Source organism: Syngnathus leptorhynchus, chromosome 10, assembly GCF_054491065.1.
Source record: "Syngnathus leptorhynchus isolate UIUO chromosome 10, UIUO_Slep, whole genome shotgun sequence".
In the NCBI taxonomy this organism is placed as follows: Eukaryota; Metazoa; Chordata; class Actinopteri; order Syngnathiformes; family Syngnathidae; genus Syngnathus; species Syngnathus leptorhynchus.
In genome coordinates, this window is record NC_141204.1 from 100,747 (window position 1) to 119,024 (window position 18,278).

The window sequence follows — 18,278 nt, forward strand, 5'->3', positions numbered from 1 at the left end:
TTTTGTTGTACGTTATCTTTCGTTATTGTTTTGTGGTTTTCCAATTTCAATCCCGATAAGCGCAACCATTTCTGTGAGATGAGCGTAAATATCGCTTTATTGAGAAGGATGACAAGGACAACATTTTCAGGACTGTCACACAAAAGTATTTACAGGATAAACATGAGCGCTATATTTCAAAGTAAGTTAGGTCTTCTTGATGTTGGCCGAAGGGAGGCTCGTCTTGTCCAAATCGTCAAAATAAGGATGAGTCAAGGCCTCGCGGGTTGAAATTCTTTTGGGAGGATTGTATGCCAACATTTTCTGTCAAAAAGAGAAGGAAGGCAGAGTGGCTTTACTGCATTTTGAAACAGTCAAATGTGATGAGCTCCCTCCATCAGCTGGCTGCACTTTTCGATTGACAAAGCTTCATGGGTTCAAGCAAATTGTTTTGTACAATAGGCAGGTCTGACAATACTTCCCCTTTCTCTCTGAATAAACCAAATGAACTTACTTTGAGTAGGTCCAGACCATTCTTATCCAGGTTTTTCACCATTGACGCAAGGTTGCCAGGCTTCCATTTGGGAAAAGTGCTTTTATAGTCAGGCAGGCTTTCCACGTCAGGCCAAACAATGTTATCTGGCGTTCCCAGTGTCCTACAAACAAACAAACAAACAAAGGGTATTAAAGGAAAGCACACTTGCGACTACTTGGGACACTACCTGAAAATTCTAAAAAGCTGGTCTATTTCAGAGTCTCCTTGAAACAGTGGCTTCTTGGTGGCCAGTTCCGCAAAGATGGTGGCGGCGCTCCAAACGTCGACAGGAGTTGAATATCGGGGGGAGCCCAGGAGAACCTCGGGAGCTCGATACCAAAGGGTCACTACCTGGAAACAGACCTAGGACTTAGCAACGTCGAGACCACGACGTCTGTTCGTCGAGTTGCAATCGATCTGAGGGAAATATACCTCGTGGGTATAGACCCTGACGGGAACGCCAAAGGCCCGAGCCAGGCCAAAGTCAGCCAGTTTGATAACTCCCTTGTTGTCGATCAAAAGGTTCTGGGGCTTCAGGTCTCGATGGAGGACTCGACGACAATGACAGAAATAGATGCCCTCTAAGATCTGGTAGAGGTAGCTCTGAAGAAGCAGGGCAAAGAACATGAAAGGTACAGCATAGCTGGCTGATGTTGTCACGTGAAGAGTGGAACATCTAGTCATATCGGTCGCTTTTTCCTAACTTGAAAACAAACGGCATTTTTCTCTTTGGGCTCCATTTGAGCGCCGCACTCCAGTATTTGTGTTGTCCCTCGGTATGCGGACCTTTTTGCTCGGAGATTTTTCCAACGTAACAAATGTCCAACATTGAGAAACACGGACCAAACAAAAGGAGCGTGCTCTATAAACGGAGCGTTACCTTGACCAACATGGGCTCCATGTACTGGCCAGAAGGAATGGAGTCCAGGTATTTCTTCAGGTCCATGGAGAGGAACTCAAAGATAAGATAGAGACGAGACTCTTGCATCAGGACATCAAGGAGTCTGTGGAATCAAAGGGCCTTTTCAGTAACACCGTGTGACTCTGCACTCTTTTGCTCTCTAAATTTGGAAAAGATTCATTGGGGAAACAGACAGCACGATAGAAACGGCAAAGTGAGCAAGTGCGTCACTGTGAATAATTGCACTTGGTGGAAGTGGTCGCCACCCAGTGAGCGTGCGTGCGTGCGTGCGTGCGCGCATACGTACGTGTACGTACCTCACAACATTTGGGTGCTTGAGCTCCTGAAGCAAGGAGACCTCTCTCACCGCAGTGCTGGGAACCCCTTCCTCCTCACTCTCCAAACGGATCTTTTTCATTGCCACGATTTGACCAGTGGCCTTGTGTTTGCCTCTGTATACCACCCCATAGGTGCCTAATGAGAGGAAAAATAAAAATGGACTGGGGGTGAGAAGTTGTGTCACGAGACTGGGGAGCCTTGCTTGTTGAGGTCCTAATGGAGTGTGCGTGCCTGTGTATTCTGTAATGCCATATAACCAAATCAACAAACAAGAATGAAAGTGAATTTCTGGTAAAACATGAAAACATTTCTACCAACCTTCTCCAATTTTCTCGATTCTCAAATAATCGTCCATTGCTGCCAGAGGGGGAGAAAATAACACTTGAATGAGGACTGGAGCAAGACTGCATGCAGTTTTGCATCCATCTTGTCAGGGTTCACTAGATCTATCAGTGATCTATAGATATCGATATTGTTAACGTGCCACTAACACATAACCAACGTTAGAAAATCGTTGTGGTTGACTATCCATGGCCTTGGAGAAACTTGCTCTTTTAGTCTTGTCCACATTTTTTCAGGTAAAATGATTCTACTTGTTTTAATGACGCTGCCCCGGGCAGTTTGATTAGAAAAACACATGATTCCAAAATTCGAACCAAATACACTTTTTGACCGTTGTTTTGGCATTTGTTTGTTCGTTCTCTCTCTGTCTGTCTGTCTGTCTGTCTGTCTGTCTTCTCGCCTCGAACGTTAGCAGATCCACGATGAAAAGCTCCGACTTCAAAAGTGCACCTTTCAACCAAACTACCACAATGACTTGGTGAAATGGTCGATTAAACCGTGGCGACGAGCATTACCTGATTTGAGAAGAGTTTTGCTCCTTTTGTAGAATACGCTCTATCTTCGAGTGCACTCCGACAGACGACTGGCAGCGCAGTCAGACTGGTTTGAATAAGACGCCAAGCAACGTGAGATTCAAAATCGACCAATGAGTTTAGGCGACGTATTTCAAAAGTACCTATCAAAAACGGATCCCGTCTGTGCTCACGGGAAATGGGCGTTCGTTCTGAAACGCTCTTTCCACGTAGCCCTTAGTATTTTGAACAATCTTTCTTCCTTCCCACTGATCCCATCGTGGATGCTATTGTATGTTTATGCAAAACGTTATACATAACCTAAAGTTCCGTCGTGGAAGCAGGCCGGAGGAAGATCACGTGACGCAGAATGGAAGCCATATTACGTTGCCACAGTCGCGAACAACGTTTTTTTCTTTTCTAAACGCTGTTAAAAGTGCCACTTTAGGGTCCTGTATGTTGGCTTCAGTGTTTGCATGAAATATTGTCAGTGTTCAGTGAAGGAAATTTCACGAGCTCGTTCGTGTTTTGGACGAACGTCAACTGAACGTAGCGCATTTTTGCTTCGTGAACGGGCTCACTCAATCTGTGGCCAAGAAAGGTTTTTGAACGGCAGTCCATTTTCGTAGCAGGTCTTCTCCTTTGACTTCAAAGGCTTAGTCAGGCGGGGTCAAATATTTGGCAACCGCGCCACAATCAGTCGCACGGCGCTTGCGTCATCAAAATGCGACGCGTGCTTTTTTGTTGTTGTTGTTGTTGCTCACACTCAAATACTATGATGCGACAATGTAGTGGATCAAGCACGTGTCACTGTCATTGCAGACCCCACGCCTAATTCATGTCATGTAGATGTGAAATATTTGATTAGACATTCAAATGGCTGGTGTTTGACTTCCTTGGCAAGTCATTAGGTTCATATACATGTCATATCCAAAGTGTTACCTTTGATAAGAGCGGTAGAGAGAGCAGACCTTCACCAAGGCCAAATTCGGTGTCCCTGCCAAAACAATCCTTTCTCCCATCACCACTAGTCCAGGGTTTCTGCCTACTTTCTTCCACATCAAGCAAAAAGAACTCGAGTGCATTGACATTTATGTCAGTCATTGCTTTGCCGACTAGATGATGTCTCCTTAGTACGCGTCGACGGATGGCAACGCCAATTTCATTTTCGTACCATCGGGTCCCAGGAAGGAACCGCATTTGCGATTTGCATCTACAGCGAAGACGTGGTATGGCAAAACAGTTGATTCCGTATATTACCATGAACTGTACACCTGAATTCAGAACGCTAGGCTGTATTGAGCGTGCGCAGCATTAGGTAGCAGCTCAGCAGCAGGTCTCAGGGACACCATCATGGTCATGCAGCTGTTTGGGCCCATAAACTGCTGATAAGTTTGTCCTTTTGTCTGCTGGTGATGCAGTCAGTGAAGGGCATTTGATAACATGTACTCAATGTTTTAGCTTTTTTTTTTTACCATTCATCTTTTTGAAAAAAATGGAACCGTTTTTACTTCATGGGTGAAAACAATGTTTTAATGAGAACAAAAACCATCATTGTTCATTCGTGTCCCATGGACTACTAAAAAAACCGGAATAATTTCACATTGAACTCGTTTTAAGACTATTCTAAACTTCAGTGGCGGCTGGATTTTACCATTACATAAAGCAGTTCCAGCGCATGTCTGGTTCCCACTCTTCTGTAATATTCAATGGTAGGAAATGTTTGAGCAACGCTTAGCGGACGCCGTGACGTTTGTGCAACTATTGTGAGTGGATATGAGAATAGGTTGTTGCAAACATAATACACATAATCAGACGACTTGATGTCCATCTACTTTAGCAGGTGGATAAGTTGATCTTGCAAATTTCTAGAATGCTCCACACTGGGGGAGAGAGAACAAAGCAGCCTCAGCATCACGTGATATTATGGCTTAGGGTTGAGACAAACGGTTCTTTCTACTCAAGAAGGTCACGTTTAGACTTACTTCTTTTGGATGGCCTCCTGCCTAAATGGAAGAAAAGAAAAGAGAGGAGAATGTTTCAATGTGCATTTCATTGGAGTCAGGAGGAGAATGACTTACTGATATTGTAAATGTGTGGTTATGATGGACATTTTTCTCAGACTCTGAAAAGACAGATGAGAAAGAAGGACGTTAGCAGCACAATTGAAGGTACACAGTGTGAATGCAGTGATGGATTTGTTTATTTTGCCCCAATCCAGTTGCTTTCGGATGAAAAATAATGGAATCAAACACATTTACAAGTTTCTTTTGGTCCCTCGCCGATCACAACACAGGGTTGTGTTGACTGCCTACCTACCTACAGCCTCCATCCATCCATCCATCCATCCATCGAAACACACGGACTCAAAAGAGTGTTTCTAATCCATCCGCACAAATGTAGTACGTACTGTACTTACATCCTCCGAGTGTAGGATCGCGTCCTCCTGAATCACCATATTTCTGGCTGCTTGCCCGAGAAGCTGGAAGGCATCGCAATACAATTTGGATTTCCATCCCAAAACAACATCCATCCATCCATCCATCCATCCATCCATCCATCCATCCATCCATCCATCCATCCATCCAGCAACCCATACATGTGTTCATTCTGAAGTTGGGCTGGCTTTTCGGGCCCAAATACTGCATGTCTGCATTGGGTCTTCTCCAAATCGGCGAGACAACACCACCAACTTTACAGAAGGCTAACCGATTCGTATTGAATAGAGCGGAATGATACTCACATTGCTGCAATTGGAATTCAAGCGCACAAATGATTGGGCCTGCCTGTTCCCATTTCATGGGAAGCTGCTGGAGAAAAAAAAGCGCCTCGATGCTCAACCTACCTCTTGGCTGCGGGAAACTTTAAGCACCTGGCGTGTCAGGGCGATCACGTCTACGCTGCAAGAGCCCACTTTATCAGATAATAATCCTTTGACGGACTGGCCAAAGCGAGGTTGAGCTTCGGCCGCCGCAGCCGCCGCCGCCGCCGCCATGTTTGTGTTGCCACGGGCTGGCTGACAGACAGACAGACGACGGCGCGCGAGTTGGGACAAAACAGTGCAGCATTTTGTGCGTTCGCTTTTATTCGTGATGGGAGCAACCATTGCAGTTTACCAGGCTCTCGCCGTATGTTGCTGCTAGAAAGAGAAAGGACAACTATCCCCTAGGAACTTTGTGCAAATTCTAGGCCCGCGCATGGAATTTTTTAAAAACGACTTATTCATCATGTTATTGTGTGATGGGGCGGGCGATGGAACGGAAAATATGAGGTGACCCGGCCGCAACTAAAACGCCTACTTTACAATTTTCATTGAAACAAACGTGCATGTGTGAGAAAGCCACATATGTGGAGATAACCCACGCTTGGCACTTGTTCAAAGGAAGCCAATATTCTTTCTATTCATTGTATATATCCTTTTTTTTTTGTTGTTGATGAAATGTACAAAAGCATGTTTCATGATAGTGTTTGTTCCATGTTTCCAGGGCTGTTTGATTTGGTTTCAATTGGCACCGTTTCAAGGATGTGACATTGAAGGAGCAGCATAAAAAGGTGCTGTGCTGCAGCTCAGGGTCTCTCTCTCTCTCTCTCTCTCTCTCTCTCTCTCCCCCCCCTCCACTTATGCTGAGCATTTCTCAGACTCAAACAATGGACTGGGATCTGTGTCTATATGGGTGTTTTTTCACGCTCCTTAGTCTTTTAGCCCTGAAGTTAAGATTAAGAAAGCCGGTCCACAGCGACCTCCGAGAGCTCCCGTGCCTCCCGTCGTTCCCTTTGATCGGCAGTCTGCTGAGTCTCCGGAGCGTCCATCCCCCTCACGTGCTTTTCAAGAAACTCCAGGAGAAATACGGTCAGACGTACTCACTGATGATGGGCTCGCATCGCGTCGTCGTCGTCAACCAGTACGTGCATGCCAAAGAAGTGCTGCTGAAGAAGGGCAAGATATTTGCAGGGAGACCGAGAACAGTGGGTGCACCGTCTTTCTTCTCGTTGAAAAAGTCCCTTGCCCGCATGCCCGCCTGTCTTTCCTTGTCCACATTGATGCTCCTCTCCATGGGATGAAGGTAACCACCGACGTGCTGACCAGAGATGGGAAAGACATCGCCTTTGGAGACTACAGCGCTACGTGGAAGTTCCACAGGAAAGTTGTCCACGGAGCTCTCCACATGTTTGGACAAGGCTCTGCCTCCATTGAGAAGATCAGTGAGTCGCAAAGTGAATGACTTTTGATGAAATGTCGCCTTGAACTAAATGTGGCTCTTCTGCTTTGCCAGTCTGCACACAGGCCCAGTCCCTTTGCTCCATCATGTCGGAGAAAGCTGCTAGCGAGCCTTGCGTTGACCTTTCTCCTGACCTGGCGCGGGTCGTCACCAACGTCATCTGCTCGCTGTGTTTCAACTCCACGTACCCGATGGGAGATCCTGAGTTTGAGGCCATCCTTCTTTATAGCCAGGGTATTGTGGACACCGTCGCCAAAGACAGCCTGGTGGATATTTTCCCCTTGCTCCAGGTCAGCAAACATCATATGTGTGAAAGTGCTTGAATTGCTCACGTGAGAAACGCCGACGCATGTATTTGTACGCTTGAATTCTCCCACCGGACCGTAGCCGGACTCATATGCGAATGGCTCGACGGGCGATCGGTCGGGCGCGCCTCTCGACCAAACTCCTCGGCTGAGATAAGAGCCGGATCGGCCGTGACCCTGAACAGATGAATGAATGAATGAATGAATGACGCGTCGTGCCATTTCTCCGTGTGTTCGTAAACTGTGGGATGAAAATATCGGTGGAATTTTGAAAAGAACCGTTTGATTTTGCAGCTCTTTCCCAACGCAGACCTGCGTCTCCTGAAACAATGCGTTTCTACCCGTGACAAACTTCTACATCAGAAATATGAAGAACACAAGGTACGCTAGATCCATGTCTTGTTATGTCTGGACCATAGAGGAGGCTCATGGCAAAGAGGAGAAAGTGCTCAATCCTAATTGTCAAGTCATCAATAAAGTGTTCAAGTCAATCGTGTGAGCTTTACGGGTTCAAGGAAAGAAAAAGGTCTGAGCTGACATTGCAGCGTACGGGGGGGGGGGGCCTTCAATGAGATCTCGTCATTTTGGAATATTACAGTAATGGCCGTGTTAAACGCTGCCCCCTCCCCACCAGGCCCAGTACAGTGACAATTTGCAGAGAGACCTGATAGACGCTCTACTCCGAGCAAAACGCAATGCCCAAAACAACAACGACGCGGCAGAGATGAGTTCCGAGCCTTTGGGCCTGAGCGACGACCACATCCTTATGACTGTGGGAGACATCTTTGGAGCCGGGGTGGAAACCACCGTCACCGTCCTCAGATGGGCCATCATCTACCTCATCTATCACCCTGAGGTAAGGCTTATTAGGAGCTATTTTGGCAGATGGATCATGCCAGTGCGTGTGCGTACGTGGGGGCCCAGGTGCAGAAACGAATCCAGGATGAGATGGACAGCAATTTAGGGCGGGACCGGAGCCCCCTCCTGAGCGACAGAGGCAGTCTTCCTTACCTCGAGGCCACCATCAGGGAGGTGTTGCGGATCCGCCCCGTTTCCCCTCTCCTCATCCCTCACGTGGCCCTCCGGGACACAAGGTACACTTCCATTCTACAGTACAATCGTGCAAAATATGCCTTCGTGTTTAGCTCTCTGTATGGAGCTGTTATAGCTTTGTTTCCGCATTCCAGCAGACGTAGCCAGAAACGGACATTTTTGCTTTTCAGCCTCGGAAATTTCAAAGTGCCAAAGGGGACCAGAGTTATCGTCAACCTGTGGTCACTGCACTACGACGAGAAGGAATGGAAACGGCCTGAACTTTTCGACCCAGGTGAGAAGCAACCGATCCAATATGATATACGGCGAGTACATTGTGGTCGTGAATGACAAAAGTAGAGGAGAAACGGGTGGGAGCATATTAGAAGCAAAAAGTGTGGCAGGATTTCTACTTTCAGGATCTGGATTTGAAAAGCTAACATGTCACCTGATATGCCACAAGGATGGATGGATGGATGGATGGACGGACGATTCAAGTGGTGCTCTGGGTGTCCCAGTCGCCAAATAGAATGAGAAAAGTACTTTTTAGTGTGGACAGTCGCATTTCATTTGCCCCCCCCCACAGGTCGCTTTTTGAATAGCGAAGGCACAGGTCTGAGCAAGCCGTCGTCCAGCTACATGCCTTTCGGCGCCGGGGTCAGGGTGTGTCTCGGCGAGGCCTTGGCAAAGATGGAACTCTTTATCTTCCTGGCCTGGATTCTGCAGCGTTTCACCTTTTCCAGCCCAGCGGGTCAACCTCTACCCTCGCTGGAGGGCAAGTTTGGCGTGGTCCTTCAACCGGCCAAGTACAAGGTGACCGTCACACCCAGATGGAGTTGAAAGGCGTAGCGCAATTACCTCGAGTGACTTGACTTTGAAAAGTAACAAAGTTAACGCATGACTTTCAGCAGACGCCACACTGGCAAATATTTTATTGTTCTATAACTATTGATATTTGTACATATAATAAAAGAAAATCAACACTCTGACTTGACTTGAGTTGTTTTTGTCATAATAAAGAGAGCTTTGTGATTTCCCTGAACAGAAATGGACTTTTTTTTTTTCTCGAGTAAGTTGAAAATCAAGAATTTGGTTGAAAAAAAAAACAGCTGACGTCCATTGGAGATAGGTCCCCAACTACGAGAAGGAAGGCGTGCGTGACCACAGGAGATAGCAAACACGGTTCCTGATCCAGACAATCGCTCAACTAATCCTCCAGCAGGAAATCTCGGATTTCCTCTCTCATGCGAGACCTAAAGAACAAAAGAGTAGCGGCGTATTGTTTTCAGATTTGGAGAAATGCAAAGGCAGCGCTTACCTCCTTTGCCTGGTCTGAGCCTCCGTCAAGACGTATCGAGGTAGACGATCCGCCGAAGACTGAAAAGCAAGGGAAAAGGCTGTTGCCGGCTGCCGTCGCCGGCTTCTACGTCCAAAGCGACCAAGGCCTCGCGTGCCAACTCACCATCTCTTGGACGGTCAAGCGACAACTGTAACACAGCAGGCCTCCGATATCCGCGGCGTCTGGACTCGGAGCCCTGTGACGAGCGGTCAAATGGCCGTCCGCGCCGATGTGGGCAAACCGCCCTTGCGAGGAAGGACCTTACAGCCATTGTGGGAAACGTACCTGGCAACGGAACAGCGGCCTCTCTCTTCCGCAGTCAGTCGTTCTCCTTGGCGACAAGGTGTCGATTCTGGAAGCCAGCCAAATACGTACGCGGGACTAGAAATGGGACAGTCGCTACCTGCGTTTGCACTGTGAGCAGCCACACGTTTGCTCTGGGAGAGGCGTTCAGAGATTCGAGTGGACTGGAAGGCCGAAGCATTTTCTACAAAATGCCAAAGGCGAATTTAGGAGTTGAACCGGTGTCATTGTCACCTGACTTCCAACTTGTACCTATGGTCGTATCCAGGGAACACGCGCAGAGCAGACATCTGTGGCAAGAGGAGGAACTCTTACAAGTCGTCTGCAGCTTTTCACCGGTTCTTGACAAGAGAGCAACATTTCAGAGTCACATTTTGGCCCACTGACGTGAAGGATTGAGCCAATGTCCTCCCAACCTGTATATAGTGCTGACTGTGGATGGGAAATCAACTTGCAGTTTATTGACAAAGCTCTCGGTCAGACGTTGGACGCTGGCCTTCTCGCCGCTCTGTTGAAAGAGGGCACTTTTGACTTTCGACCTTTATCGTGCCAGTCCACGTGGATTGATCTTGCCTTTGTGTGCAGGTTGGGTGTGAAAACGCAAGGCACACGGAAGATGTGGTTATAATAGGCTATTTCTTTGGCCGAGTAGTCCCTCATTGGCTTCAAGGACATCACGTCGCCGTAGCGAGAGTCTGAGAAACTCTGTTCAAAGGCACCAAAATTGGTTACACTTTCTTTGACTGAACAAGATCCAAAACACTTACTGTATCTTGAGCAAGCTGTGCTCCTCTGCCCAAAGATAGGCTACTTAGAAGTTTGACCGCCAGTCGGGTGCAGTTGTCTCCAAACATCAATTTAGTGTAGCCTTCGCAACGAGCTGTGTGCACTAAAAGATGCTGTCTAGAGAGAGGGTGGGGGTGAGTGGGGGGGGGGGGGGGTCCCGCATCACGCCGCGTTTTGCTTCGGCATCACGCCGCGTTTTGCTTCGGCATCACGCCGCGTTTTGCTTCGGCATCACGCCGCGTTTTGCTTCGGCATCACGCCGCGTTTTGCTTCGGCATCACGCCGCGTTTTGCTTCGGCATCACGCGGCGTTTTGCTTCGGCATCACGCCGCGTTTTGCTTCGGCATCACGCCGCGTTTTGCTTCGGCATCACGCCGCGTTTTGCTTCGGCATCACGCCGCGTTTTGCTTAGGCATCACGCCGCGTTTTGCTTCGGCATCACGCCGCGTTTTGCTTCGGCATCACGCCGCGTTTTTGTCAAACATCCTCCACTTCTAATTCGATGTGGATGTTTGATGTCAAAAATGCAAATGATGAATCCAAACGCTTGCGGATAAAAGAGAAATACCTTAACACGCCGAGTAGATCTTCTTTGGCCGTCAGCGTCTTGGGAGCGTCAATAAGCTGCTGCAGTAAGTGAGTTTGGTCGACATAAGGTGAAGAAGTTTCACGCGGCGCCTCTGGCGCCAAACAGCTAGTATCGCCAACGACGTTATCGGCACACGCCGCGTAGGAACTGTCTCGTTGCGCCGAGGAAGACCGGGCCGAGGCTAGAACTGAACTGGGAAGCTCGAGAACCTACGAGCGGGGAAGCGCACAAAATGATCATCAGGTGGATTTCAAAATCATTTCCGTCTACATTCAGAGAAACACTATGCTAAGCCTTCTTTCGCTTTCATTTTGGTACCATCAGCCCAAAAGTATTTTGCCCTCGTATGACTGGGTGATCCACCTGTTCTAGAGGCACCACGCGGAAGGGGAATCCCGTGGCTTGAAAAATATCCCGAATCTTTGCCACCGTTTGCCGTCTCTCCTCCACAGGGCGATTGAAAGCGCCGCCGTCTGAAAGCAAACGCAATGCGGTCGGATTTTGGCGAGCGAGCGAGCGAGCGGGCGGGACCCTCTTTGATATTACTTACCGTCAACGTAGACGATGCCTGGAATGAATCTCAACTTCTTGTGAGCATCTTGACTCAAACCCTGGAAGTGGGGAGGGAGAGAACGATTGCTTACGTGCAAGCTTTGATCTCTTCCATCAGCGTGACAAAAACAAAACAAGCAGCAAAAGCAGCAAGGCCCACCAAAGGTGGGAACACTGCACAATCCTTCAAACCTCTTGGACTTGTCTGAGCATTGAAGAAGAAGAAGGACCTCCAGATACCGCCAGCAGTACCTACAAGGTACAAGAAAGGTCATGAGCAGAGAGAGGAGTTGCTGGGGACAGAAAGTACCGGCCACCTGCTTTGTGGGCACTAAGTGGAATGTCGAATCAATGGATAGACCTACGATACACCTCAAGCTATTGTCTCTTTTGGTTTTCATCCTTGGCTTTCTCTTTCGCTATTGGCCAGAAATGTTCATTTAGAATGAATGATAAGTGAAAGTACACGGTGATGTACTTTCACTTATCGTTTGTACGTAGGTACGACAACTGCGGCGCAATGGCAAAAGGTGTGAGTGTTGCTTTGTCCAAAGCACCGTACCTTTTCTCCAGGGGAAATCACTCTGTTTTTGCCCAGTATGGCCCTGAATTTATGACGGAAGTACTGTTCAAAACAGTCCCTAAAAAGAACGAATGACATTGCAATGAGCGACTGGGGCGTGGTCAGTATGAACTCAGTAGGGCTTCCCGAGAGATGCGTGCGTCTCAACGGCAAAGGATTCGACGGCAACGTCGGATTGGGCAACTTCCCAAACCAAATCATCTTTTCGGCTTTCCAACTGTCTAAGTCGTGTGTGCATCTTACCTGCAGTATCGGTCCCCTGCTCTGACGGCCACGACGGCGATGGCCTCCTTGCATTTGACACATTTCTTCGACACACTACGAGCAGATGGAGCAGTTCTCGTGAGAAAGCTCAGAATCGATGACATCAATTCCAATGTTTTCATGAGGACATTTGAGAAATGAAATGAAAGGATTGTACCAGATCTTGGATGACGACTAATTTGGTTTCAATGAAAAACACAGGATGTTAGTTACCCATCATTAACACAACTAAATGAACAATTTAAAAAAAGGCGTCCGTTTTAACTAACTCACTAAAGCGATCTTGGTGGCATCAGAAATGTTATCTGATGCCAAATGATTTGAGTTTGTGACCTTTTGAGACACTTTTCCACCTAAACTCAGCGACGCTCATTTGATTCTAGACGGGGATAGATAGCGAAGTCGAGTTGAGAAATCTCTTTTAGAATCGACAGTTTCTAGTCTCATAAAAGCGATGCTTCATGACGTTGTTTCACTCATTTAGGCTTACCTGGCCAATCACACATAGAGAACATTGAAGTACCTTGTCAAATGTGTACATGTGCGAGCACGAGATTGCGCGTAAAACTCGACTTTCGTCATTTGTACAATGAACCTTTAAAAAAAAAAGGTACCTCGGAACCTCCTTCTGCTCCAAGTCATCATTATAGGCTTCAGCTACCTGACACATCGGACCGAGCGAGCGAGCGAGCGAAGAAAAACAAGCCCAAAAAAATCACAAGGGTGGGTGGCTTGCTTGTCTGTCTCCGACGCCTGTTCGGTCGGACGTTTTGGCTAACTTCCGTCTTCGTCTTCTTCGGCTCTCTCTCTCGCTGTTCAATGGTGGTTGGCGTCGTTCGGGTACATTACCGCCCACTAGTGGCACGCAGCTCTGGTTAGGAGGAATTTCTCGTGAGGTTGGTTAGTGTCGTTAATTAATTGTTCGTTGAGTTTTGGAGGGGCGGAGCAAGTAGCTCAAAAATAAAGGGCAATGCACTTCACACACACACACACACACACACACACACACACACACACACACACACACACACACACTTACACACTTCAAGGTAAGTAAATAATGCTTTATTTTGAAACTACTGTATAAAATGTAATACATACATCATACATTTCCCTGAAAGAAAAGGAGCTCACACGAACACTCACATTGAACTGTGATGCAATGGCTCGCGGCTAATGAGCAACCTGTGGCGGGCGAAGCACGTACGACGCCTGAAAAATATCTCCGCATAGATTTGCAATGCGAGCGGAGCGACAAAAGGCTACAATGGAAAGCGTCAAAGACTTTTTGTCAAACGACTCGACATCATCCCTTAAGGTATCCCATACTCGATTGTTCACCCATGACACTGTGGGTCTGCGGCGCGTGCGTTTTGGTGGCTCAGGCCATCGGGACCGTCGGCGTGCTCACAACCCCGGGAAGCGCAGCCGACGCGGGCTTCTTCCTCTCTTTGTCCCCTTCCGTCATCCGCCTCTTCTCTGGGCAAAAAGCCCCCCAGCGGATCCCACTGCTCCTGGCCGTCAAAGACTTCGATGCCAGAGTCCCCTGTGAAGCGCCGGTACCTGCCCTGCGTCAAATCCTTGCCGGTGCTTTGAGAGCGGGCCGGCAGGCTCTCCGCACGGCTCGGGACGACGCTCGTGGCCGCGTGGCGGCAAGGTTCTCGGAGCGCCTCGGCCGCTGGCGGCGGCGTTGCCGGGACAGGTGTGTAAGGAGGAGGGGGAGTGGCCGGCCGCTCGACCGCCTCATCGTAGGCGGGCAACAGAGAAGAGGGGAGGAATCCTGACAAATGACAACAAATGAAGATTTGATGGAAGACAACTGCTGCCTGCCAGCTGTGTGCGGAAGATGCAGAGCAAGACTTCAAAAGTCGTGTCCTTACTGAGGTAGAGAGGAACCTGAGAGTTGTTGCGCGCTTCTCTGTAGGCAATGAGGTTGATCTCGTTCTGCCGACGCTGCTGTTGGAAGCGCTGTTTGGAGCGCCAGTGCTGACACAAACAGCAGCAGGTCAGAATGCCGATCAGAGTCCACACCAACCAGAACCCTGGAACAAATATGCCATTGGACGTAATGGAGTGGGGAGAGATTTGTCAGTGGCGGCAACAAAGTTTGTGCCTTTAGACGGACGGACGGACAGACGGACGGCGGCGAGGAAAAGCGCTGTTGCTCTTGAGTGTCTGTGATCAAACAAAAATAAATCAACTATGCGCCTGACGCGGAGACGGAAAGGTGATACGCGGCCAACTCGAAGAGCAGCCAGATATGCCTCTCGCTCATGTTGCGAGCGGACGTACCGAATGTATGCGGTCACGGCGGCCGGAAGCGGGCTGTGCCACAACTGAAAATCTCCTAGTGGCAGATCTTCAACTCAAAGTATCCATTCGAAGAATAGGATTCAAGAATTCTATTCAATGATTCCAAAAGCACATTTGGTTGGGTCAAAGGTTTCAGGGTGCCTAAAAAGGAGGCGGGTAGGTAACTCACACCACAGTTCGTAGTAGTAGCTGCAGCACTGTGTTTCTCCGCAGCAGTGACCAGAGTCACAGGTATAGCTCTGGTTGTTCAAGCCCGTGCACACCAAACTCTCCTGTAGATGCAAAGGTTGAGAAAGTGGACAACGCGTGGATTTGCTCACAGTTTGAGAAGAGACATTTTCACCACAAAACTCTTCCTACTCTTATATAAAATAAAAATGTTGCATGTGCAAAAAGAGAGCGTCCATACTTGATGGATAGAAGTGATTCCATATCGGACGAATTGAATTTGCAATGGAATATAATTTAGGGGCATTGGAAAAGTCTGAACTTAATCACTTGACTAATGCAGGTGATTTTGTTTTTTTTGGGCTAGGTCGTGTTGACACTGAAAATGCAACAACTACTCTTATTTTGTTCAAACACGTTCGAATGTGTATCCATCGATGCAAAATGGAGCTGAAACATGAAAAATCACTTTTGTACTGCGATTTCATTCACTGTCAATAGAGCAGAAATAAAAAAGGTTCATGATGTCATCAATGAGATAAGTTGGAGTTGTTTATTGTTGGAATTGAACGCGGCCGACCGGGAACGGACAAGCTGTCGAATAAACTCCACTGGGAAATACAAAGGTAGGTCAAAATCCAAGTCATTCGATTTGGAGTTGAAGAAGCAAACAGTATGACAAATGACATGTCAGAGGAAACTAGCTGCTTCTTGGCTACCGGTTAAGAGTTCCACAAAGTGAAGGCTAACGTTAGCATTCAGCTTTCAATGTTGTCATTGGATTTGTAGTTGAAGAAGCAAACAGTGTGACAAATGATAGGTCATAGGAAACTAGCTGCTTCTTGGCTACGGGTCAAGGCTTCCACAAAGTGAAGGCTAACGTTAGCATTAAGCTTTCGATGTTACCTCCGCCACTGTGGCCTCGGTCGCTAAACTTTCTTGTCCAACGGTGTACTCAAACATCCCCATTGCTGTGGACTTGTATGATTCGATCTCTCTTAATGGTCAAAATGGTGCTAAAATGTCACATTTTGGGCTCGGGGGGGAAACATCTGCGAAAGTGGCAGGCTGCTGCTGCTGCTCCTGCTGCTCCTGCTGCTGCTGCTGCTGCTCCTGCCCCTGCCCCTGCTCCTGCCCCTGCTCCTGCCCCTGCTCCTGCCGCCGCTGCTGCTGCCCAAAACAAAACACGTTGAGCCAAACTTCCAACAGTTGACTTGCCTCATCTGTCCACAATTGGTCGAAGCAGGAAGAGTGTGCAGCCATTGGCCGTTGGCAGAAAAAAAAATAAAAATACAATAGGTTCCTTTGATGCCTACCTCACCAGTCACTAGGGAAGAGACAATCCCTTTCTTTTTCAACACAACTAAATGAGAATCTTGTACATTTCGGAAAGGGAGTGAATGGAGAAATAGCTTTAAAATACGGTCGCTCCTGGCGATGAAGGAGCAAAAACTGGCCAAGTAAAAAAAAAAATTGAGCAAATTCATTTTGCCTTTCATCAATCACACCGTTGTCGCTCCTGAAGTGTGCTGCTGCTTCTTCCAAATCTATTGACTGCAGTTCTCAGTACCACCACCAGATAGAGCCAAATCACTAGTGTATGTACTGACTGTATGACCCGACTGTAACGTGCTTTCAAAGGCAAATTTGTGATATACACTGTTCCATGACATTACGACTGTGGTCCAAAAACGTCGAAGGAAATGCAACTCAGGCTCACGGTTTCTATGAAGGGCCAATCCTGAGCTATGAGTTGGGGTTTTTGAAAGCACCCGCCCAGGTTGTAAATACAAGGTACTATGTAACGCTGTGCTTGACCCTCTGAAATTGGTGATATACACTGTTTCATGACATCACGAAAACTCTCAGCTAAATAGTGAGAACGTTGAAGGAAGTGCAACTCAGGCTCACAGTTTCTACGAAGGGCCAATCCTGAGCTATGGTTTGGGAGTTTTGAAAGCACCCGCCCATGTTGTAAATACAAGGTACTATGTAACGCTGCGCTTGACCCTCTTTCTGCTTGGGTTTCACTCCCCCCCCCCCAGCTTCATGACTTGTCTTTTGAACTTTTCAGCCCAGTTGAAGGGAACAAAAGAAAACAAATCACATTGTCCTTTGAGGAATTTTTGTTTGTTTGCCGCTTTTCATGGCCTCTTTTTTCTAGGCACCTCCTCATTCAGAATCCCAAGAAAGTCAATGGTTCCTTACATCCCAGTTTGACAAGTCAGGAGGATACATGCTAATCCCCTTAATCTAGCCTTTCTCTCACACACTGCCACAGGGAGAGAGGGAGCGCAGAGAGTAATCCTGTCGGAGAAACAATAGGATTAAGGGCCCAACCCTGTGAGCGACAATCATGCGTCCGCTGACTGATCTGCAAAGCAGGAGCCCCGACCGCTCTCTAGAATGTGACTTTATTTTTGTTTGGCGGCTCTGACAAGGATTGAGGTGAAGGAGGGAGGGAGGGGTGGATGGATTGGGGAGGGTGGTGGTGGTGGTGGTGGGGGGGGGGGGGGGGGTCCTTCTTTGAGGGGCTGTTGGAGGTCTGACAGGCATTTGGTCTCCTGAGCACCAGGGACCCCGGAATGACTGACAGGTGAAGTGGAGGCTAGGATCCTTGGGGGTTGCGTGTGCACACTGTAAATAATACGTCGTTTTGGCTCAGCTACTACAGATATTTGCATTTGATATCATATTGGGCACGTTAAGCCTGAATTCAGGCCTGACAGCCTTATGTCTCTTACTACTTAGCGTCTGTGCTTTTTAAAATGCCACCATCAATTTTGCAAATTGCACAACAAACAGAAACAAGACAGAACTTCAATCCTAAACCCACATTTCATCGGGCTATAACATGAACTTGTGTTATAGGAAGCGATCACACCAATGTTGAGACTGACCACTTACATGTGAATGCACTTGATTTGTTTGCTCTAGAAAATGACAAAAAGACGTCATTGGTTGCGAGAGAGCAAAACGAGTGAGACAAATGTGCTGATGTACACATTGTTTTCGAAAGATTTTTCAGATCAAGTTATGATGACTTGAGTAGGTCAGCTAAAGCAACTGCATGTACTTTACCTCGAAACCACTAGATGGCCACATTAGTACAGTACAGTGTATAAACACGGATTTGGCAGAGGGGAAACCTTGAGTTTCTTTCAGCTTGGCAAAATCTCCAACAGCCAAATCCATGGAGTTGACCCATCTCAAAGG

At 47.7% G+C, this 18,278-nt stretch overlaps 5 protein-coding genes across 8 annotated transcripts; 1 reads left to right on the plus strand and 4 right to left on the minus strand.

Annotated features, from left to right (window-relative positions):
- Positions 1 to 68: 68 nt before the first annotated feature.
- cdk1 (cyclin dependent kinase 1) lies at positions 69 to 2,933 on the minus strand. 2 transcript variants are annotated; one of them, XM_085921862.1, is made up of 9 exons: positions 2,773 to 2,933; positions 2,612 to 2,696; positions 2,073 to 2,111; positions 1,733 to 1,889; positions 1,395 to 1,518; positions 947 to 1,117; positions 702 to 865; positions 494 to 635; positions 69 to 303 (listed from the first exon to the last, which is right to left on the minus strand). In XM_085921862.1, exons 3-9 carry the CDS (start codon positions 2,107 to 2,109, stop codon positions 187 to 189), a joined length of 912 nt encoding a protein of 303 aa, XP_085777988.1. In that variant the 5' UTR covers positions 2,110 to 2,111; positions 2,612 to 2,696; positions 2,773 to 2,933; the 3' UTR covers positions 69 to 186. The 2 variants fall into 2 exon arrangements, with proteins under 2 accessions (XP_085777988.1, XP_085777987.1); XM_085921861.1 differs by lacking the exon at positions 2,773 to 2,933 and having other exon boundaries at positions 2,612 to 2,762.
- Positions 2,934 to 4,112: 1,179 nt separating this feature from the next.
- Positions 4,113 to 5,675, minus strand: borcs7 (BLOC-1 related complex subunit 7). 2 transcript variants are annotated; one of them, XM_085921863.1, is made up of 5 exons: positions 5,454 to 5,672; positions 5,028 to 5,090; positions 4,690 to 4,733; positions 4,594 to 4,614; positions 4,113 to 4,491 (listed from the first exon to the last, which is right to left on the minus strand). In XM_085921863.1, the coding sequence occupies exons 1-5, from the start codon at positions 5,601 to 5,603 to the stop codon at positions 4,440 to 4,442; spliced, it is 330 nt and encodes a 109-aa protein (XP_085777989.1). In that variant the 5' UTR covers positions 5,604 to 5,672; the 3' UTR covers positions 4,113 to 4,439. The 2 variants fall into 2 exon arrangements, with proteins under 2 accessions (XP_085777989.1, XP_085777990.1); XM_085921864.1 differs by lacking the exon at positions 5,028 to 5,090 and having other exon boundaries at positions 5,454 to 5,675.
- Positions 5,458 to 9,142, plus strand: cyp17a1 (cytochrome P450, family 17, subfamily A, polypeptide 1). Its single transcript, XM_085921855.1, has 8 exons — positions 5,458 to 6,574; positions 6,673 to 6,811; positions 6,883 to 7,118; positions 7,428 to 7,514; positions 7,768 to 7,989; positions 8,058 to 8,227; positions 8,357 to 8,460; positions 8,752 to 9,142. The coding sequence occupies exons 1-8, from the start codon at positions 6,230 to 6,232 to the stop codon at positions 9,003 to 9,005; spliced, it is 1,557 nt and encodes a 518-aa protein (XP_085777981.1). The 5' UTR covers positions 5,458 to 6,229; the 3' UTR covers positions 9,006 to 9,142.
- Positions 9,068 to 13,471, minus strand: ctu2 (cytosolic thiouridylase subunit 2 homolog (S. pombe)). 2 transcript variants are annotated; one of them, XM_085921857.1, is made up of 16 exons: positions 13,196 to 13,471; positions 12,561 to 12,635; positions 12,297 to 12,375; positions 11,927 to 11,986; positions 11,733 to 11,793; positions 11,546 to 11,655; positions 11,162 to 11,391; positions 10,575 to 10,710; positions 10,381 to 10,512; positions 10,224 to 10,315; positions 10,060 to 10,148; positions 9,908 to 9,991; positions 9,790 to 9,835; positions 9,628 to 9,700; positions 9,484 to 9,542; positions 9,068 to 9,418 (listed from the first exon to the last, which is right to left on the minus strand). In XM_085921857.1, exons 1-16 carry the CDS (start codon positions 13,249 to 13,251, stop codon positions 9,373 to 9,375), a joined length of 1,428 nt encoding a protein of 475 aa, XP_085777983.1. In that variant the 5' UTR covers positions 13,252 to 13,471; the 3' UTR covers positions 9,068 to 9,372. The 2 variants fall into 2 exon arrangements, with proteins under 2 accessions (XP_085777983.1, XP_085777982.1); XM_085921856.1 differs by having other exon boundaries at positions 9,790 to 9,991; positions 13,196 to 13,469.
- A 153-nt stretch (positions 13,472 to 13,624) lies between these two features.
- Positions 13,625 to 16,623, minus strand: wbp1la (WW domain binding protein 1-like a). The gene is made up of 4 exons (XM_085922239.1): positions 15,969 to 16,623; positions 15,064 to 15,166; positions 14,462 to 14,623; positions 13,625 to 14,361 (listed from the first exon to the last, which is right to left on the minus strand). Exons 1-4 carry the CDS (start codon positions 16,029 to 16,031, stop codon positions 13,919 to 13,921), a joined length of 771 nt encoding a protein of 256 aa, XP_085778365.1. The 5' UTR covers positions 16,032 to 16,623; the 3' UTR covers positions 13,625 to 13,918.
- Positions 16,624 to 18,278: the final 1,655 nt, after the last annotated feature.